This window comes from Pinus tabuliformis, chromosome 9 (genome assembly GCF_031772625.1).
Source record: "Pinus tabuliformis cultivar Carrire ecotype Pingquan chromosome 9, CPIR1, whole genome shotgun sequence".
Lineage (NCBI taxonomy): Eukaryota > Viridiplantae > Streptophyta > Pinopsida > Pinales > Pinaceae > Pinus > Pinus tabuliformis.
Genome location: NC_142307.1, coordinates 1,718,296,378 through 1,718,318,443, shown reverse-complemented (window position 1 = coordinate 1,718,318,443; position 22,066 = coordinate 1,718,296,378). Strand labels below are relative to the sequence as shown.

Below are 22,066 nucleotides of genomic sequence, written 5' to 3'. Positions count from 1 at the left end.
TAGTGGGATTGAGGAAAGAGGTCCTCTGGAGTCCTTTTTCTAGCTGGCAATTGGTGTTTCAGTGCTTTGAGCAAGCCCCTCAATCTCTGGAATCTAGCCCAAGGGTGACAGTTGCAAGTAAGCTTGGTTGCAGTTGTTTATGGTTGGGTGGAGAGTCCTTGTCCCAGACTCAGTTGCCCAAAACAATACAAGATAAGTGTTCTTATGGATTTGCAATGTCACTGAACATGTGTTTGCATTCTTGGACTGAAATGGTGTGTATATGTGCATGAATGTGTATTTCATTCTGGACTGAAATAGTGCTCATGAATGTGATGAACAGAGCATAATGCTTCCCTTGTTTAAATTGTTTATGTCTTTGAAATGTGGATTGTACCATTGATATAACATGAATGATTAATATGCGAGGAATTGTTAAAAGCATGGAAATAGTCCCTATGGGTCTGAACTAGACTATGACATAATAAATAATAAAAACGCGCATAGAGTAAAGGCACCGAAATGGTCCATAAAAACCAGGTCTAACCATTATAGTCTTTAGCATCTGAATCCTTTATTACAGACTAAAAGTTGCATTGAAGATAACTGTGTTAACAAGGTTTGTGCATATGTATATATATATATATATATACACACACTCTCCATAAGCCTATGAATGCATTCAGATAGCATTGTGCTAATGCTAAGGAATTTGTTCCTCTCTAAAGTCCAATCAAACCCTGTGCTCTTTACTTAAGTGGCCTCTCAGCCATGCACTTTTAGTTTTAGCAACCTGGATTCTTGCCCTAGGGGCACCGTCATTGATGGTTGAACATCACCGCTAGTAGCCAAATGCCCTAGAGGTCTTCGACAAGCACCACGGGGTCATTGATGAAGGCACTACAAGTCATAGGGCCATCGAGAACCATTGCTGATCACTGGCGATGGCATGCGTGGAATTCCCTGTCCTGAAACAGGGAATAGCCAAGGGCCAGGAACTCATTGGAGTGGCTTTGTTGCAAGATCAGGAGGATAGCACCATTCGGTTCTAGCAAGTCGTAATGGTCCTGGTTGAACACTGGCTTAGGACTAGACATTCGTAGAACCACCGCAATCAAGCCAAAAAAGGAACCATGCTTGAATGAGGAGATTCTGCAAAGAGCAGTGCCACTGCAAAGGAGAGTCGAGACTTAGTCTTATAATGAAGTTGGTAACCTTATCCGTTAACCTGGTAGAACCCTTGTTGTGGGAGCCTGTCATTAGCGTGCCCAAGTTTCCCCTTTTCGCAATTGGACGAAAGAAGCTGACATGGCCCGGAGCTTATCCTGGGAGTTTAACTGGTATCACCTAGGGGATTGGCAAGGATGACATCAACCAGGATGTGCTAGCAGACAAGCAAGATTGATGGGTTCCTCTATGGACTGGGAGTGGCACCCACAAGACAACTCATCCTTGAGGGCATATCCCGAAGTTTATTTTGTACAACAAAGGAGGTTGGCAGGGATGACTGGGCACCGGCCCAGTGAGGCCCATAGCTGGAGACGGAGGGCGTGATCTTATTAACGGAGGCGGAGCCCACTAAACAAGTCATCTCATAGGCCAAGGATCCCATAAGATAAAAAAGGGATCATTCATAGCGGAGCACGAGATGATGCAAGTCCCGGCCAGGATGGTGGAAATGTGGCCTAGCAACTATGCTAATGGTCGGGGACAGACCCACTTAACAGGTCATCCCGTTAGGTTCACCTCGGAACATTTGCAAGGGTACAGGCAAAAGGGAGCAAGATGAGCAGCGCAGGATGATGTTGTAGTGCTACCACATGTACCAATCAGAGCAAGGGTCTTGCAATGGTGCGGCCCACCGACCCACGTGTCCCAGAGGATCATTCCCGGAAGCTCGAGAGACGCATGAAGAAGAACGTCAGGATGGAAGAGTAGGGATTACGTGGTGTCGTAACCACGTGGGCCAATCGAGAGAGACGGCATTCGAAAGGGAAGGAATAGCATACTACTATGGTCGTTTTGTCACGGAAGGAATAGTAGTGATTGCCCCATGAGTAAAGTTCATCGTCATTTTTTTATGTTTATTTATTTACTATGTGAAATATCTAACAATGTGTGTGATTGACAGCACATCACAAGCAACATAAGGCAAAGATAAACACAGGATGGTGATTGGTATGGTGCAGTACAGTTCTGACTAGTTACAGCATGGAAGTGATGAGGTCAGGGCCAATGAAGAAGAAAGATTAGTGGACCAAGGGGGAGGGAATCACTCTCTAAATTGGTTGGATACCTTGAGCAACCTAAGGTTGACGTTAGAAGCTACAAGGCAAATAATGAGAGGTTGGTAAGAGCTCAAGAGAAACAAGTTGAGATAAATGCAACCATCTTGCAAAGTCTCTCATATTTGCAGAGGCAAAGGAAACTTGAAATGAGGGCTAGTCATAGAGACAGAAAGAGCCTTTGTGGATCAAAAGGAAATACAAATGGGGCAGATGGAAGCAGGTCCAAGAAGAGCCACAAGCATGAAAGTGAGGACATCATGCCAGGAAATGCACCAATGAGCACCCCAAGAGAAGGAACCAACACACATGTGCATCGTTCTAACAAACCCTCTAGTTTTGCTACCAAGAGACACCACCATCATCGTCATCATCACCATCATCATCACTCAAGAAACAAGGAGAAGGGTTGCATGCCTGAGGAGTTTAAGAAATCCAAGCCACACACATTTGATGGGGAAATGAAGAAATCTAAGGATGCAGAAGCATAGTTGTTGGGCATGATGAAATTTGTCAGAATTCATGATTATTCCGAAAATATGAAAGCTAGAATTACCACCTTCAGCCCAAAAGGAAAAGCAGACATATGGTGGGAGGATTTGAAGAGCATTAGAGGCATTGTTGATAAAGAGTTAACTTGGGCAGAATTTGAAAAGTTCATCAGGGAACAATACTTTTTTTAGCGGTATTATGATGGCAAGGCTATGAACTCAAGATGGGACAACTAACCAATGAGGAATGTCACTAGGTTGCTAGGGCTATTGAGGTATGTGCCATATCTAAAGGATGAGAAAGTTAAGATTCAAAGGTTTATCAGTGGGTCGCTTATGGCATTCATAGATAGCATTGAGTTGCTAGAACCACTGACTCTGAAGGACGCTATTGAGAAGTTGAAGCACTGCTATGAGCAAACAAAACACAGGCCAGAAACCAAAAGCAACTGGCAGGCGAAGAGCAAAATTGGACATAAGAAGAATTGGCCCAAAGAAAAGTTTAGAAAAGAGAGAAGGTAAGCACCCGACCCCGGCAAAGCAACTACACCAGAAGACTAATGTTGTTGTTAAAAGGATTGTGCAGCAACCGGTAGCAGGGCAATTTAAGCTTGAAGGTCAAGAGCCACTAAGGTGTTAGACATGTGGTGAAAACCACAGAAGAAGGGATTATCCACACCAGCAAAACATTGCGCCAAATATTTACAATGCCCAAGAGGCTCACACTATGGGTGAGGTAGCTCGAGACTTGCCCAAAATTTATGCAATCGTAGACAACTGTCAGGCAGACCACCAAGTATCCATCATTGAGATGAAAGGTAAGTTTTGTGATTAAATTGTTTCAATTTTAATTGATCCCGGTTCTAACTACACTTATGTTGCCCAGAGCTTATTGAAGGATGCAACTTGGTCAAGGAGTTGCATGGAGAAACATGGTTGGTTCAATTGGAAACCAAAACCAAAAGAAGAATCAATTACAATTTACTGGGTAAGATCATGCATGTTTGAGCTCAACGGCATGCCCACAACGGCACACTTGAATGTATTGCCGTTAGGTGCATACAATATGCTATTGGGCATGGACTAGTTGTACTTACACAGGACCAAAGTAGATTGCTACAAAAAAGAAATTGAGTGCTTTGATGAACAAGGAGAAAGAGAAGTTTCGCAGGGCGGAAAAAAACCTACTTTAGTAAGGTTGATCACGTCCATGCAAGCCAAGCGCGGCAGCAAGAAGGGGTGCATGTTGCTTGTTGTGCAAATCCTAAGCAACAAGAAGGCTAGTAGTGATGTTGATAATGAGGAAAAGGAACTCGATTTGGAAACAATATGCAAATGTGTTTCCTCTAGAGGTTCCTAGATTACCTCCTCACAGAGAGGTAGACTTCACTATTGAGTTGGTGCCTGGAGTAGCACTAGCATCTATGTCACCATACAAGATGAGTACCCCTGAGTTTGTGGAGCTGAAATTGCAGCTAAAGGAGATGCTAGACAATGGCCACATAAGGTCGAGTGTGTCTCCATGGGGAGCACATGTACCCTTTGTAAAGAAGAAGGATAGAACCCTTCGATTATGCATTGATTACACGCAATTAATCAAGGTGACTATAAAGAATAGACACCCATTGCCAAGGATTGATGATCTCTTCGATCAACTGAGATATCACCAAGTAGGGATCAAGGAGGAGGACATTCACAAGACTACTTTCAAGACAAGATATGGGCACTATGAGATTGTAGTGGTACCCTTTGGGCTTACTAACGTCCTTGCCACATTCATGTGCTTAATGAACAATGTCTGCACCCTTATTTGGACAAGTTTGTCATAGTGTTTGTTGATGACATATCGGTGTACTCAAAAACAAAGGAAGAGCATGAAAAGCATTTGGCTGCAATGCTACAATTGCTGACAAAGCACAAGCTCTATGTAAAGCTCAGGGAATGTGACTTTTTCCAGTCACAAATACATTATTTAGGGCATATTGTTTCCAAAGAAGGAATATCAGTTGATCCTGAGAAGATCAAAGCCATAATGGAGCAGCCAATGCCAAAGAATGTGAATGAGGTCAAATCATTCATGGGATTGGCAGGTTATTATAGGAAATTTATTAAAAATTTCTCCAAGATAGGCCATCCTATCACATCCTTGCAGAGAAAAGGAAAGAAATTTGAGTGGACAGCTCAGTGTGCAGCAAGCTTTGAGCAGTTGAAACAATTGCTCACAAACGCACCAATGTTGAGGATTCTGAATCCTGACAAAGATTTTATCGTATGCACAGATGCTTGCAAGGAAGGACTAAGTGAAGTCTTGATGTAGGAAGGGCAAGTAGTGTGCTATGAGTAGAGGAAGTTAAACGAACATGAGATAAACTATGTGCCTCATGATCTAGAGTTGGTTGCCATCATTCATGCATTAAAAATTTGGCGGCATTACCTCCTTGGATGAAAATTTACTCTTATGACAAACCAAGTGGGCTCAAGTACTTGTTTGAGCAACCCAAATTGAATGCAAAACAAGAAAGATAGCTAGCCATCCTCAGTGAGTTTGACTTTGAAATCAAGTACATTAAAGGCAAATAAAATAAGGTTGTTGATGCTCTTAGCAGAAGAATTCAAGTGAATCACTGCACAGTTGTAAGTTCTTATAAAAGAAACCTGCCAGAAAGGGTCAAAAATGAAAGATCAGACAATGTTCCACGGGGACTCACCCCCCCCTAGGGGTCTAGTTTCCTATCTCCCCTGTGCTCCAGGGACTTGGGGACGAGAAGGGAGCATTTCCCCACGCTCCCAAAAATCAGGTATGCAGGGGGATGTGCCAGGGGGTCGTTTCCCTGTCCTGAGGGGTCGTTTCCGAAAAGGGGGACAAGGGGGGTCGTGAGGGGACGAGGCGGGTCGTGGGGGGATGAGGGGGGTCAAGGGGGGGACGAAAGGAGACGAGATATGGTTTAAACTTTAAATTAACACTAAACTTTAATTATTTTAATTAATTGTTAAAAGTTAACACTTAAACAGCGTACGCCATAGGGTTTTGGGCCTTGGCATTTGCGTTTCAAATTTCAATGTTTCATTGTTTTAACACTTAACCCTCACACCGTTCGCTCCACTCTCCGAACTCCTCCCATCCTCCTTCGAGCAGCATCCTACCGTCTACGAGCACATCGAGCATCAACAGTCCACGACTCCTCCATCGAGCAACAGTCATCAGCTCAGCATTGTTCCTCCAGTGAGCAGTGACAGCAGTGAGTCCAGCGTTCCATCACAGGCAGCACCCCTCCCCGTCGAGCACTGTGACTTGTAAGTACCAGAATTGCATTTCTTTTTTTTTCATATTTTTTAAAATTTAGTAAAATATCAATAGCATAATCCTCAATAAACATAATACCATTGGTTGTTCTCGTTGTTATTCATAGCGTAATCCTAAAATCAATAAACAGAATGCCATGTGTGGTCCTTTGCTATTATTCATATCGAAATTAATGTTCATGCTATTTTAGTGATCAGGCGACGTTTTAATTTTTTTTATCTGATTTCCTGTTGAATACATTCATTGTGACTCAATTAGGTGAGGTTTGTCTTTTCTGACATGATCGTCTTTTAATCTTAAAAGTTTGCAGAAATAACAAAAATCCTTTTTTGTTTGATTTGTAGCATTACATTAGTCAACAACTCAACTCTTTAGGTACAGTTTGAAATTCTTTAACTTTTTTATCAAACTATGAGTCTATGACACATTAAGGCACATATAAGGCAGGCTATGACTAATAAAGAAACAAGATTTCTTCTTATTGATTCCCATATTTTTTAACAGAAAACCATATATATATCAGTCCAAAAACTAAAGTCTAAAATGGGACTTTCTCAAGATATTGCAATTAATATTTATCATCAACTAGCCCACAGGTTCAACATATTACCAATTATGCTCATTTGACCAAAATGGTCCCCTAACTAATGTTGAGATTCGTATGAACAATGTTGATTTGAAGTGTACCTTTGAACATTCAACGCAACCCAAAACTCAACTCAAGAACACAATAGCAAACAAAAGATCTCATGATTGTGTTATAAGTCATGACCATTTGCAGGGTTGAAAACTTAAATACTAAAATGATAAATCATAAATTAAAATATCAGCAGACCCTTGAAGAATGTACGGCTGTAACTTTGCAAGTGACTGATAAAAGGCTCAGAAAAATATCGGCAATATACTGTTCTCTTCAGCAGTGACAACACGTGTTCTACACCCAAATACAACACACATAAACCAGGAAATGCCCCCACATGTACATCAGTCCAATCGTCTAGCAAGGTAGTGAGGCTTGTGGCTCCTTACAGCAAATATAACTCGTCCTCTTAGGCTATAAGACAGAAAACTATTATCAAACACTTAGGTTGTAGGTTATCAGCTCTTTGCCTTCCAAAATAAACATGAGAAATTCCACAATTAACTCAGCTTCAATTAATAAATTATATTTTATATTTATAAGTTTTTAAGACCCTGACACTCCCCCACGTTTCCTAAAAAATGGTGGGGAGCTTTTGCATAGGCCGCTCCCGCGTATCCTCGCTCCCTCGCCCCCTCATCCCGGGACCTTGGTGGAACATTTAGATCGGATGATGGAAAATATTAGCAAATAAGAGAAAAGTTGTTACGAGGTGGTGAGGCTGAGGAATATCACCGCACTAATGATGGCCTAATTAGGTTCAAAAACAAAATCTATGTGTCACACTGGTGAATTAAAGAGACTTATAATGAAAGAGTTTCATGTCAAGACTTATTCAGGCCATCCAGGGTACCAAAAGGCCCTCACAGCCATTAAAAAGTACTACTATTGGTCGAATTTAAAGAAATAAAGTGGTTGATTTCGTGGCTAAATGCATCAAATGACAGCAAAGAAAGGTTGAATGCAAGCACCTAACAAGGCTATTGCAGTCCATCCCCATTCCAGAATGGAAGTGGGAGGTAATTTCTATGGATTTCATTACAAGTTTGCTTAGAACCTCTAGGCAGCATGATGCAATCATGGTAGTAATTGACAAGTTGGGAAAAGTGGCTTATTTTGTAGTAGTTAAATCCACTAATTTTGCTAGTGAGGTGGCACAAATCTTCATAAAATAGATAGTGAGACTACATGGTATCACCAAGAAAATTACTTAAGATTGAGATGCTAAGTTCACCTCAATATTTTGGAAGGAACTGTTTGTAGGTCTGGGGACCAAACTGGCATTTAGTACAGCGTATCATCCACAAACAGATGGGCAAACAGAGAGGGAAAATATGATCCTCGAGGATATGTTGAGGATGTATATCATGCATCAACCCAAGAGTTGGGAGGAGTGCTTGCCACTTGTAGAATTTGCAGACAACAACGGATACGAAGAATCCATCAAGATGAGTCCATTTGGGGCATTGTATGGGAGGAGTTGCAATACTCCTATTAGTTGAAATGATCCAGTGAATAAGGTCCTTGTTGGGCCTAATATGCTCAAGGAAATGGAGTAGCAAATTCAAATCATCAAGCAGAATTTGAAAGTGGTACAAGATATGCAGAAAATATAGTATACCTGGGGGGATAGTATGGGGTACAGAGCAATGTTATTTGGAAGCGGGAGTGAAAGCGGGGAGCGGGAGCGAAAACGGGAGTGGGAGCGACATTTTCAGAAGCTCCCAGTTTTGGAGCGAATCCCGAAGCGTTTTTTATAAAATATATATATATTATATTTTGATACATATATGTCAACAAAAACATGTAGAATAATGAATTAGATATAAAAAACATAAAAAAAACATAGATTGGATCATACAACAACAATCATCTAGAAGTTATAATCTTCATCAACCATGTCCACAAGTTAGTAACATCAATGTGGAAAAAGTCGAAGTCGAGATTAATTTGGCAAGGGTCCAAAAGTTGAAAAACTCGTCAAAGTCGGGAGTTTTTTGAAAAAGTAGGCGAATAAAAAAAACAAACACACACACAAAAAATTATTCCCCTTTTCTTTTAACATCTAGAGTATCCACAACATCAAATAAATGCATTTGCACATAAACATGTAAAGAAAGCTAATATATAATATGTATATGAAATCTAATGCTACATCACATATCAAAATAGTGAATCAACTCCTGAATTTTGAGTCCTGTCCGAGTCTCAACTCTCAAGAGTCAAAATATCAACAAAAAATATAATAAATGTATATCATGAGTCATCTAAAAGTCATCAAGTAATCAGTCACTAATATCCTCTTCCCCTTTTAATTTTTGTTTCCACTAACTGTATTAAGAAATAAGTCATGCATTTATTCAGTAGATTGTAATCTGCTTGGGTAATAAGGTGTCAGGTGGTAGGTCCAATGAAAATTAACAGTGAGTACCACAGTAGATGTGAAAATTAACACTTGGTGAATCCAAGCTGCTTATTTTCTGAGAAAACAGTAGATGTCAGAGTATTAACCTAGCCTTGGCATCTATTATTCAAAAACTCTTGGAGGTAAAATCCACTTCTAATACATAACCTTTCCCCACATTTACAGGGAATTCACCACTAAAGAATATTCCCTTTCAAAACGTGCTCTCATTGCAGGAAGGATCTTTGCTATCACAAGATTTCACAGGTACTTTGTTCCTGTCTGAAAAATGGGTTCTTTTTTGAGGTACTAGTTTTGTTTTTTTTGGACAGGTTGGTGCTATTTGATCTTCATTACCTCCTCTTTGTTGTTTCTTCTGGAAGCATTCAACAACTGTAACAATGTTTTTGATGGTGTGGGGTTAATTCTATGAAAGACTGTTGTATGCATGTCCTTTTGGTACTTTTGTAATCTTTTGAAGGGGCAGTGGCTGTTAGAGTCTGGATCACTGAAAGCCTGGAGGCTTAGCCAATGTATACTTTGTTTTCTAACTAGAAATATGAAGTATAAAGATTTGTTTTTCCTTGGAAAACAAAAACATATCTTAACCTCAAAACTAACAGATTACAAATGAGACTGCTATGCTCGCAAGAAGTACGAACAATACAATGCAATAACTTGAAAATGCATGGATGAAAGCTTCAATTTACAGTTTATTCACCTTTGTGGCCTCTTTATCTACGGCCTGGGAAGGAAGGAAGACTTTTTGGGTCGACTCCCGATTAAATCGGGAGTATAAGGAAAAAATCGCGATTTTTTCGTTTGTGAAAAAGTCGCCAAAAAGTCGGGGGATTAAATCGTTTAGTTCAAAAAATCGCGTTTTTAGGATTAAATCGGGATTTTTTGGAGACTTTTTCCACACTGCATAACATAGTAACATACAACATATTGAGTCTCATGATTCACCAATATTAAAGTTTCAAGCTTTCAAAATTCAATATATAACATTTATCATCATTGATCACCAAAGTTGTACTTGTAAGCTAAGTGTAACCATTACAACAAATAATATCTAACATGAAATGAAATGTTATAAAATGAAATGAAATGAAACAACTTTCAACTTTCATGAAGCATCATATTCATAATTCATTACTAATGAGTTATAACTGCCAACTTCAAACTTAAATTGTCATATATTGTTTAAAAAAATATCATAATAGATATGAAAGAGACAATAGTTATAAAACCTACTAGAAACTAGAAAAGAGAAGTAAATCTATTATCTATTTCTTATGCTTGGGCCTCTTGCCACCACGAGAAATGTCTAATTTTTTAGTCTTGTTGGAAAATCAGGATCTTTGTCATTAATATCACCCTCTAAGCATTAATATCCAGAGATATCTTTGTCATTACCTTTGTATCTGTATAGGGATCTTTGTCATTAATATCACCCTCTAAGCATTAACATAAGATAGAACAAGCATAGCATGTCAAGTCAAGATTTGGTTTGAGTGATGCGTACATTTTTAGGAGGGTCATGATAGAGGAGTTCGACAACCAATGTCACTAACATCAAGGTACATAGAGGGATTGGTGCTCTTGATTAAATACGAGTTCCATACCCTAATACATGACAAAATTCAATGGAAACATTGCAATCCCCCAATCCTGAAATCCTGAAAAACTGATAAGTCTGTTGGATTTTGAATGAAATCTAAAATTCTACTTTTTCCATATGAAATCCAATGAGGCCGGAACCACTCTCAAACATCCTGAGTCATTTCATGGTAATGTTAAAAATTTAAGTAAAAGGATGGAAATGAATATTAAGGAGAATGTCACTTTTACTTTAAGAATTTAACATTACCATGAATCACATATCAATACTAGGGCCTAGACTTGATCATTAAGCTGCCCCACTCAAAAATTATTTGTTTCTTTCAAAAAAAATTACATTTCAAACATTACTACAAAAAAAAAATTGCAAAAAAGGCAAATCGCTCCCGAAAAGGCAGAGAGCGGAATTTTTTTAGGGAGCGCGCTCCCGACCCGCTCCTGCCCGGAGCGCGGATTGGGAGCGGGATCAAAGGGGGGGGCACTCCCCCGCAACATAGGTACAGAGGGAGGTACCCAAGGGAATGATGTAATAATGGGATGGGCCATAGTTAATTGGTATGCCCATGGTATTAGATATATGGTATTGAGAGAACCATGGTATTGTATGTATGAGGCCTATATAGAGGCTAGAGACTCCCCATTGAGATATGTCAAGGAATATTGTATTGGCAAGCATAGGGCTTATGGAGTGTTCTCCTTCCTTAAGGAGTGATTGTATGGTGTTACCCTACCTCAAGGATTTGATATTAATAAAAATCTGAAGTTTATCTATTTCTATCTTGTTATTTCTAAGTATATTTATATTCTCATATATTTGCAAGTCAGATCTATTACAAGTGGTATCAAAGCACTTTCTTGGGCAAGCGAAGAGATTCTTTTTAATTTTTGCAGGAAATTTTTGAGGTTGCGAGTTTGCAGATCAGATCTTTAAAATATAAATAATCAAATTGCAGATCTGTATTCTTTGCGAAAAAATACCTAATTTCAAAAAGAAAAAATCGGTCAAATTGGAGTCCGGATGAAGGAGATATCGCTGATTTAAAAATCAGCTGTGTTGCAGAAAATTTTTGATGAAAATTCATAGGCGGCGGATCTCCAATTAATTTTTGTCGATTTTGAGGGGAATTTTGAAAAACTAATTGCAGATCTGAGATCCTCTTGAAAAATTACCCAATTTCAAAAAAAAAAAATCGATCGAATCGGAGTCCAGATAAGGGAGATATCGCTGATTTAAAATCAACACTTTTTTCAGAAATTTTTGTGATGGTGGGACAATTGCAGCGCAAATCTGTTGAAATTTGGTACCGGAGGACAGGTGGTTCCCTTAAGCTTTGATCTTTGGCCTAGGGAAAAGTGTCCAAAAGAATTTAATTTTTCTCCTAAAGTGACTTTATAATTTTATAAAGTTAAATCTAATTTAAAAGTGACTTTAAGTGATAAAGTTATTAAGTCTAATTTTAAAGTGACTTTTATAAAGTCAATGAAAAATTAGAAAGGAAAAGTGACTTTGGAAATAAATGACTAAGTGGGTCTTTATTAAAGTGGGGTGAATTAAAAAATAGAAAGTGAGATTTAAATGAGCATTTAATCTCAACCATTGATCTAAATCTATTTCAGCCATTGGATTTAGAGATCACCCAAAAGTCACTTGGATCACCCAAAAGTCACTTGGAGTTATATTAAAGGAGGAAAAGGAGGAAAAGGTCATTCATTCTTTCATGAGCAGATTGGGAGAAGGAGAGCAAGAGAGCAAGAGAGATTTCTGAGCAGGGAGGAGAAGGAGACAGCAGCTTGGCACACATTCCAAGGCAGCAGTTGAGCAGATTTGTACAGCTGATTCAGCACATAGTGAAAGGCAGATTTTTGCACAAAAATCGAGGAGCAGTTTGCTGATTTTTCTGCACACAAAACGGAGGCCGTACAGCATTTATTGCTGTCCTGTTTGCTGTAATTTCCAGATTGCTGTGAGGCACGGGAAAGGAGATAAGTTGTAAATTTGCTTGCTGATTTTTTGCTGAATAATTCTCACTGTAAAAAGGCAATTTTCAGAAATAAAGAAGAGCTCTCAAACTGGTTTTCCCCAAGAGTTGTAGGGGGTTTTTCCAGGGTCAAGTTGACCAAAAATATCAGTGTTTTAATGTGTTTTAATGGCTGTTTTTAATTGCTGATTTTTAATTCTGCAATTTCCAGCATTCTGAAAAATTTCCAGAATTTGTGTTTTCAGCAATATTTATTTTTTTCAGTCTGTTAAATGTATGGTTATGGGAATGGGCATTTAACTACATGGGAGAAATAAGGAGAAACTGAAAACCGGGGTGAGAAAACAGAAATTTTTACAAAATCTGATATCCCAGTGCCTAGATCAAGACTTTTATTACATAGAAGATGCAGAATGGTCATTCCATGTCTGAAAACAGGTCATAATAAAGATTCTGAGCAATATTGACCAAACTGTGGCCATTGTAAATTTTTCGCCAAGTAAATGATTTTTTTCAAAACCCTTTTCATGGCTTCTAGCCAGAAATTTTTTACAGAAAACGATAATGGTCCTACTATTGAAGAATTCATAGACAGACAAAAGTGGTTATGGCCAAAACATTGGAAAGGTTGTGTATGGAGGGGTTTGTAAAATGAGGCTGCCATATGGTGGAGCTCACTTGACAGCAAGAAGTACAACCTTTCGGATGAAGAATTTGAAAAACTCTTTTTAGACAAATGGTCTCATGTTGGAAAACAAGCTAATGAGAAACATGTGGGCTTATTTTCCACTGGTATCCCCTTGTTACAAATTCATGGATATATTCAAAATGAAAAGATCATTGTTTCTATACATCCTAGTTGCAAGCAAAATCTTATAAATGTTAATTTGGCAAAAAAATTGCAAGTTCCAACAAAACACATGGAAAACACAGGTTGATAATGTGGATATTCAAGTTTATAAAGATTTGAAAATTTCTATGGATAAGTATGTATTGCATTCTGATTTTTATGCTTCAGATATGGATAATGTGGATGTTGTTTTGGTATACCCTTGGATGCAATCTGTGGGTACTATCAATATTAATGTGCAGAAGAAATTCCTGAAGCTCTAGTATAAAAAGAAGAAAATTACATTACAAGATATTTCCATCAATAAACAGGTAGAGTCTAAGGAGGTTGAAGCAGAAGATGTTGCATGGTACCAATGGACTACTCTTTTGAGTAGATCTTATTATTTGTGTTATTCTTATGTTTTGGGGACGAAACATCTTTAAGGGGGGTGGAATGTAGTATACCTAGGGGGGATAGTATGGGATACAAAGGGAGGTACCCAAGGGAATAATGTAGTAATGGGACGGGCCATAGTTAATTGGTAAGCCCATGGTATTAGATATATGGTATTGAGAGAACCATGGTAATGACCCATAGTATTGTATGTATGAGGCCTATATAGAGACTAGAGACTCCCCATTGAGATATGTCAAGGAATATTGTATTGGAAAGCATATGGCTTGTGGAGTGTTCTCCTTCCTTAAGGAGTGATTGTATGGTGTTACCCTACCTCAAGGGTTTGATATTAATAAAGATTTGAAGTTTCTCTATTTCTATCTTGTTATTTCTGGGTATATTTGTATTCTCATATATTTGCAGGTCAGGTCTATTATAGAAAAGCTATGGAGATCAGCATAAGGTGCATAGAGAGTTCCAAGTTGGGAACATGTTTATTTGAGAATAAAACCCAAGATGACCTCCTTAAAAATTGGGTCATGTGCCAAGTTGGCACCACGTTATTGTGGGCCTTTTAAGATCCTTGAGAGGATCGAACCAATGGCTTATAGCCTAGATTTACCTCCAACGGTTAAAGTTCATGATGTTTTCCATGCTTCTTTGCTTAAAAAATATGTGCAAGAATCTAATCATGTGATTGATTGGTTTGTGCTACAGGTGGAAACAAAGGGAGAGCTCTAGCCAGAGCCATGGTGCATTCTAGACCAGAGGAATCTCATGCTCTGGAATGGAGCCATAGAGCAATTAAAATTACAGTGGAGGCACTTTGGGCCAAAGGAAGCCACTTGGGAAATGGTTGAATCCATGAGAGCAGCATATCCATTCTTGATTGTTGGATAAGGCAAATGTGTGTATATAAATGTAAATATTGTATAAGGTTGTGTATATAAAGCTCCATAAAACAGTGTATGTTTTATTTTGTTTTTCATGTGTTGCATATGAGCAGAAAAACACCGTGTATGATATTCCCTCAAGGGGGAGGGGTTTGTGACAGCCCCAGCCCAAGTTTCCTCATAAAAATGCAATGTTGACAAACCTGAACATGTCCCAGAGCATCATTCCCGGAAGCTCGAGAGACACATGAAGAAGGAACGTTCGGATCGAAGAGTCGGGATGACATGGTGTCGCAACCACGTGGGCCAATCGAGAGAGATGGCATGCGAAAGGGAAGGAACCACAACTTCCACGTGGCCCGGAAGTCCCATCCTAGAGGCGAGCACTTGGGCAACGAAGTGAACATCGGGAGGAAGTTTGTGGGATGCGCAAGTCAAGTGGTGTTGGCAGAGTGCACACCCTAATTAGTGTGGAGCAATGTTATAAAAACCAAACCGGTGATCGAACCAAAAGACCTTGTGGACCAAGAACTAGTCGAAACCGGTAGAAAACAGGAAAAAAAAAATGGCTTACCAAAAACACATAAAATACTCATATTTTAAAGAAAAACATATATATTCATGTGCATCCATATGAATCCAAGCAATTTATATACAAATATGCAAAAGTTTTCATTTACATAACATGTAAGGGTGCAGATAACCAAAATAGCATCGAGTGCAATCCATCTCTAAACCAAAAATGCATCAACAAATGGGTTGTAGATGGCCTCTAGCATCCAAAAAAAAATCATGCTACAACAAATGCCTACATATCATCAAAATCATTGCCTATATTGGGGTCTTCATCATTAATATAACCATTTAGGCATTAAAATAAGATAGAAAAAACGTAGATGTCATGTCAAGATTTTGTTTGAGTGATGGGTACATTTTTTGTAGAGTCATGATAGAGAAATTTGACAACCAATGCCACAAACATCAAAGTACATACAGGACTTGGTGCTCTTTATTAAATACTAGTTCCATACCCTCGTACATGACAAAATCCAAAGAAAACATTGCAATCCCCCCAATCCTGAAATCCTGAAAAATTGTTAAGTCGTTGGATTTTGAGTGAAATCTAAATTCTACTTTCTCCATATGAAATCCAAAGAGGTTGGAACCACTCTTAAACATCTTGAGTCATTTCATGGTAATGTTAAAAAATTAAGTAAAAGGACGAACTTTAAGAATTTAACATTACCATGAATTTCATAGCAATACTAGGGCCATAGACTTGATTATTAGGTTGAGGGCCATAGGATTGAATATTAGGCTAGCCTAGATGAGAATTAGAAGTGGGCCAACCAACTGAAAAATTCGAAAAATTAAAAAAGAAAAGGCAATTTATTTATGCTTGAACTAGTCATGAACTGATCGGTTCGGTGAAATAGGCTGGTTTGATTGACTGATTCCGTTACAAAATCCGTCAGTTCGGTACCAAACCAGCCTATTCCGATTCGGACTGGTTTTGGGCCAAAAACAGTCAGATCGACCAGTTCCACCAGTTCCAATCTGTTTTTGATAGCACTGGTGTGGAGGTGGTCCCACTTGACAGTTCATCCTGGCGGGATGAACCTGAAGGTATCAAGAGGTGCATCAAGGGAAAATGCCAAGATACAAGATTGGGGTCATGTGGCACACAACGGTCAGAACAATGGGCTAGTGGGGAGGAGGCAATGCGGCCCCACTAAACACGTAAGCCCGATAATGAGACCCAGTTGTTAACAAAAGAGCACACCTTGGGTTCACCGAGATGGAGAGAAACGAGATGACGTATCCTAAAGGATCATCCTAGACGTATAAGGAGAGCTACCGATAAAGTGTTGGGGTGACGTAGTTAGCTCATGGTCATTGGATTCCGTTGAGCGCGGTGGGTTCTGTCCGACAAGGGTCGCAGTGTGCATATATATATATATATATAGATATTGACATACACATTTGAAATGCTAACTGAGGCTCAAACCATGCTTCTATATATATACAAGGCTTTGGCTATGAGGCCCCAAGCAGGAATTAAGAAGCTTAGGCGTTGCATGCAAACCCCGGCATGAGATTTTATAACTTAAATTGATTAAGGACAAAAAAAAAACTATTATCCCATTTCTCTAACATCACTGGAGGATTTGGATTAGCAAATGACACCTATCCCACTGAGGTAAGTAAGGTGGGGTGGGTTGTTACAGATGCCAGGGAGGAAATGCCATTAGAGGCCAAGGTGTTGTGCACACAGTTAGCAGAGTGGATTGATTGCTGTATACATATGCTGTGTGTGTTGAGGGACGAAGTGCTGTGTGCCGTTGGAGTTATTTGTATCACCAGGAATGCCCAAGCACTGGTATTGCTTGTTTAATGCTGATTGAAGACCTGTAGCATATAGTTTGTTTCTACCTGCAACAGAACACATTGGATGGAGTTAGCAGTGGGTGAAGGTAATGTACAATGGCTGTGCGTTTGGCAGAGTGCTGGTCTAGTTACAATGGACAGACAAGGAGGCCAAGAGCCTCAGAACTGGTTAGGTCTGTCCAAAAGTGGGTTAAGGCCGCAAACCTAGATCAGATAGCCTATTCAATGTTTTAGGAGCAGCAGAGACAAAAAAGGCCTGGCCATTGGCGCAAGGCCTGGTTAGGTGGCTATAGGCAGGTGGCCGGAGGCTTTAAGAAGCTGATCAAGGAGTCTGACAGGTGGGCAAAAAGTTGACACTGATCAAAAGGAGTTGATCTCTGTGTGAACATTGGAGGCAAAGGACAGCCTGGTACAAGATTTGAATGCAAGTGGAGTTGGTCTGATGCATACTTGGTTTATCTCATTGATAGTGTGTGGAATGACTTTGTGTTGATACTAGTTTGTAAGCCTTTGGTGTGGCTAGATAGCTGAATGAATCTGAAATATGAAGAAACCCTAGCTCCTACATTTCATGCAAGAAAAGGGAAAGGAAGGAAACATGCATCAACAGCTGATGTTGAGGACAAGGATGAGCATCAACCTCAGAAGAAGACAAGGAATCGAAGCTTGATAAGATTGCAGATGGACTTCATTGATTTCTGCAAGGAGGCAAGAATCAAGAGGGAGGTGACAATTCCCTACAACACTTAGCAGTTTTCTTTTTCCTCTTAATTCCCCAGTCAACCTCTTGCGTTTTGTATTTGTTTGGTTATAACTGTTTCTTCCATGGCCTCCTGAATGAGGTTTGTAGGTACCTCATGAAGGCTGCCAATATTCTGGCAGCAGATGGCAGCATCAGGAAAAGCAAAGCAATACAGCTATCAAAAGGTGCAGCCCCTGGCTCAGAAGCAGGGGCCTACTGGAGGAATGGTTACAGCAGTGCCTGACAAGGATGCAGTCATGCTTGTCCCTTATCTCCAGTTTATTTAGCACGTTATGGTAAGGAAGTAATGCTTATGTCTATAACCTGCAGGCATAGTTTATCTCTGTGCATAGCTTATTCTACAGTCTCTGGTTACTTTCCAGTTCCAGGCAGATAATATCTGACATATGGTATGACTCATTGGGGTCAAGTTTTAGTACAAAGATCAACCCTCTGGCCACTCAGGTGTTGACTCTGCAAATTCTTAAGATTTGTTCGCTCAAGATTTTTATACCCATGTATTTCTACTTATTAATATAAAATGATATTTCCTACCAATAAAAAAGCATTATGAAACTATGTCCAGATCTCAATCTGTTTTCTACCTTACCTTAAATTTAGTCAACAAAATTTCCTACTATTTAACCTAAAATAGTAGCAGAAAGCATGCCAATGGCCATGTTCTGTTTATGGTAAAGATATATCAGCAAAGGGGTCTCAAAACAAAGCGCTCAACAAAGCATGTTTCAAAGTCTGCCTTGTGCACAGAAGAAACTATTCCGGTCACTAAGATATATTCCTCACTGAAAAACTGTGTGTAAAAAGAATGAAGATTTCAAACACCTAAAAACTATATAATATTATCTCAAAGGCATTTCTCAATCACAAATTAAATAATCGCAAGTAAAGTGTTATTGAAAGAAAACTAACCTCTGGTTCTGGCTCTATCGACACATTCAGGCCTTCATGTATTGCAGCAGTTATTTCCTCTGGATGTATCTTAAATTCAACATCTCCAACACCATCTCTGTGGACAGATTTCGGAACACAAGCAACAATTGCTGCAGCTAAAGGTGCAGTGGGTTTTCCAAAATCAGAAATATACTCCAAAACTTTTGCCCCGGCAGCATTAACCTGCAAACACACATTAGAATGTCACAAACATTTTAATATGGTTTTGATGGCACTCTTACCAACAAAGATAGATAATTTAGCTTGTCTGTTATCTTGAAAATACATGAACGTCTGACAACTTAAAAATCATCCTGTTTGAATATACAGAATGATAGGAATGGCTACAGGAAACCATCTCTTTTGATATGTTCTGTCAACAACCCAATAGAAAGTTTTGTATCACATTATCTCCATCACTGAAAACCATCCGAATAGCTCCTCCTTGTTCAATGTTATTAAATTCCTCACCATGTCCTTGGAATGTATATAACGAAGGATATGCATTTCGCACAGAAAAGAGCACAGCAGTGATCTAATTTTTCAAGAGAGATTATCAGCAGTACTGATAGATATGCAATGCACAGTAACACTCCCAACTTTTATCTTCAACTCTGTGTAGTGACCCAAACTAAAAATACTATTAAGACATATTAATTCTGGATGATGGTTAACAAATTAATTCAGAATACAATCAATCAAAACGAAATGTGTTTCATACATCTTCAAGAGTTACTGTTTCTGCAACAGCAACGAGACTTTCATGACCTTGTTGTTGGTCCATGACAGTATGGCCTAATGCATCACTCTCCATGATAAAGTCCAAATTGTCAATCGAAGGTACATTGTCAATCATTGCTGCTAAGTGCTCACTGTCCTTTATAAGAGCATCCATGTATCTAGCAAGTTCTCCTTTTGTGACACCAAACTCTTTTAGCCTTCGAACCTGCATCCAAATGAAAAAAAAGATTATTACACCGGTTAAAAAAAGAAAACAATTAAATCCATCCCACCACTCAAATTCAACAAGAAAATCAATAACCAGTTATCTTGAATCTTACTACATCTCAAAACTTCAAAAGGAGGAGATAAATACAAACCTCCTGAACAGCAACCTTTACTGCTGCTTGCCAGTTCTTGGGCTCTGCAGTCACTGTAAGTGTACTAACAGTACAACCTTCCCTCCCTGAATCACTGTGGTCTAATTCAATTGCAGTAAAAGGAGGATTTGAACTCTGTAAAACAGAATCCCCAAACTTCAATATCCAGGCTAAAGAAAACAAAATAAAAAAGCAAGTGAAACTATAGAATGAATTAATTGCCATTAAAGAAACCAGCTATGTCATAATAAATGTCAAAAGCATTAAACTAAGCATTGGTGAAGACACAATCTCACACATGTATGTGTGATTGAAACATAGATCATTAAGTAGCTCATCCTTATTTTTCTACATGTCAGTTTCTTTCCTTTGTCTATATACAACTAAATGTCAAAATTCTTTAGGAATTTCGAAAGCCCGCCTAATCCGAAATTTCACCACAATTGAAAACCCACAATCTACTTCATAGAGCTTTTATCCTTCGTGCTGAAACTAAATTTTCAATGGCATTGCAAAAAATTTCAAATCTGCCCAACACTACCTCTACACAAACTCAAGAATGTCAATGTTACCACAAAATCTAGCAGGCCTTGGACAGGGAAACCATACAAGACAAATGCTAGACAAAGTGCTAACAATGGGGTAGAGGCCCAATGTCACCTTAGCCAAAACGCCCTGCTCTTTATGTATTTTAATTTTTCATAGATGGGAGTCCCAGTAAAGGAGGAATCACTTAAAATAGGTATGCTAATGATAAGTGACCAAACTAAAGCTCATTCAAAGAGAGGCACAATAATGGTACAAAGGTTCAAAGAAGCAAATCGCTCTCAAAGAAAAGCCCTAGAAAAGAAAGGCACAAGACCTAGGTTTTGAGGTTTATCGATGATAATATTTATTCACGAGGTCAAGGCATGTGGGAAAGGGTTTCTTGTGATGATAATCAACTAATCCAAGGCTCATAAAACCCTCAAAGAAGTCCCCAAGTTGAGGAAGAAGAAACTAGGGTTTCCCTCTTACGGCAACACAGAGGCCAAGAGATTTTATGGATGAAATTTGAATGGATGCCCACCAAATCGGTATGTTAGGTAGCCTAGATCTATCTCTTGATTTTTAGGCTCTCAAATCACCAAAAAGACTCTTCCCTAAAATTTCGCTCCAAGCCCTAGTTTTTCTCCCTAGCCTTAAAAGGACCGAATTTGAGAAGAGAAAATTATGGATAAAATTTAAGGTTGATAACCAAGTTATTGGGCAAGTGCCTTGTTCTATGGGGATATGGAGTCAAAGATGTGCTAGATAAGCCTGATTCTTTTCTTAGAAGGTCGAAATTTGATGCCCTCGATGTCAAAATTTAAACAATTACCCACTTAATGGAATTTGATGGAGAATAACAAGAAGTAGTCCACTAGGAACATTCATTACATGTCACAATGAATATTGCACAGAACAGTTATGATTAAAAATATACATAAAATAATATAAATGATGTAAAACTATAATAATAATAAATAATGATTAATCAGTAACTAGTTAATGAAGGTATCTCCCTAAGGACATAACCATTGGTGAAAAGATCCCTGCCTAGGGTATATAAGCAGGCCCTCACCCTCAGTGTAATCATCTCATATCTCATCAATTTTTATATAATATTTAATATACAATTACTATCCTATTATGTATGTTTACATCTTCCAAGTCTTTTGAAGACTTCTCCGCTACGTATACGAACCTTGTTCGTTACAATAACAATGACCCAGAATTTCCTTTATAAATTGATTTTCAACAATTTAGGGCATAAATTTTAACCTAGAACCAATAGTTCCATGCATTAGACATTCAAGAAGAAGATATTCAACAAATAGATTCCACATACAAGATAACATGCAATATATCCTTCCATTGGACCAAGATATAGCTCCAAAGAATGTCAAAATCACCTTCCATTCTTCAAAATGCATCCAAGTATCTTCAAAATCAACCACAAGAAGCAAGTGTGAATTCCTTAAGAGGTCCAATTTTCACAAGTTTGATGATGAGAAGATTAAATGAAATGATCTTCAATATA

At 38.8% G+C, this 22,066-nt stretch overlaps 1 protein-coding gene across 2 annotated transcripts in view; it reads right to left on the bottom strand.

The window, feature by feature from the left end:
- The window catches only part of LOC149155570 (stromal processing peptidase, chloroplastic-like), a 308,857-nt gene that overhangs the window by 135,724 nt on the left and 151,067 nt on the right, over window positions 1-22,066 (bottom strand). For both annotated transcript variants that reach the window (XM_089445727.1, XM_089445728.1), the window contains exons 10-12: window positions 20,005-20,139; window positions 19,626-19,850; window positions 18,884-19,087 (exon numbers count right to left, since the gene is read on the bottom strand). In XM_089445727.1, the coding sequence (XP_089301853.1) occupies window positions 18,884-19,087; window positions 19,626-19,850; window positions 20,005-20,139 (564 nt within the window). The remainder of the gene's footprint in view (window positions 1-18,883; window positions 19,088-19,625; window positions 19,851-20,004; window positions 20,140-22,066) is intronic.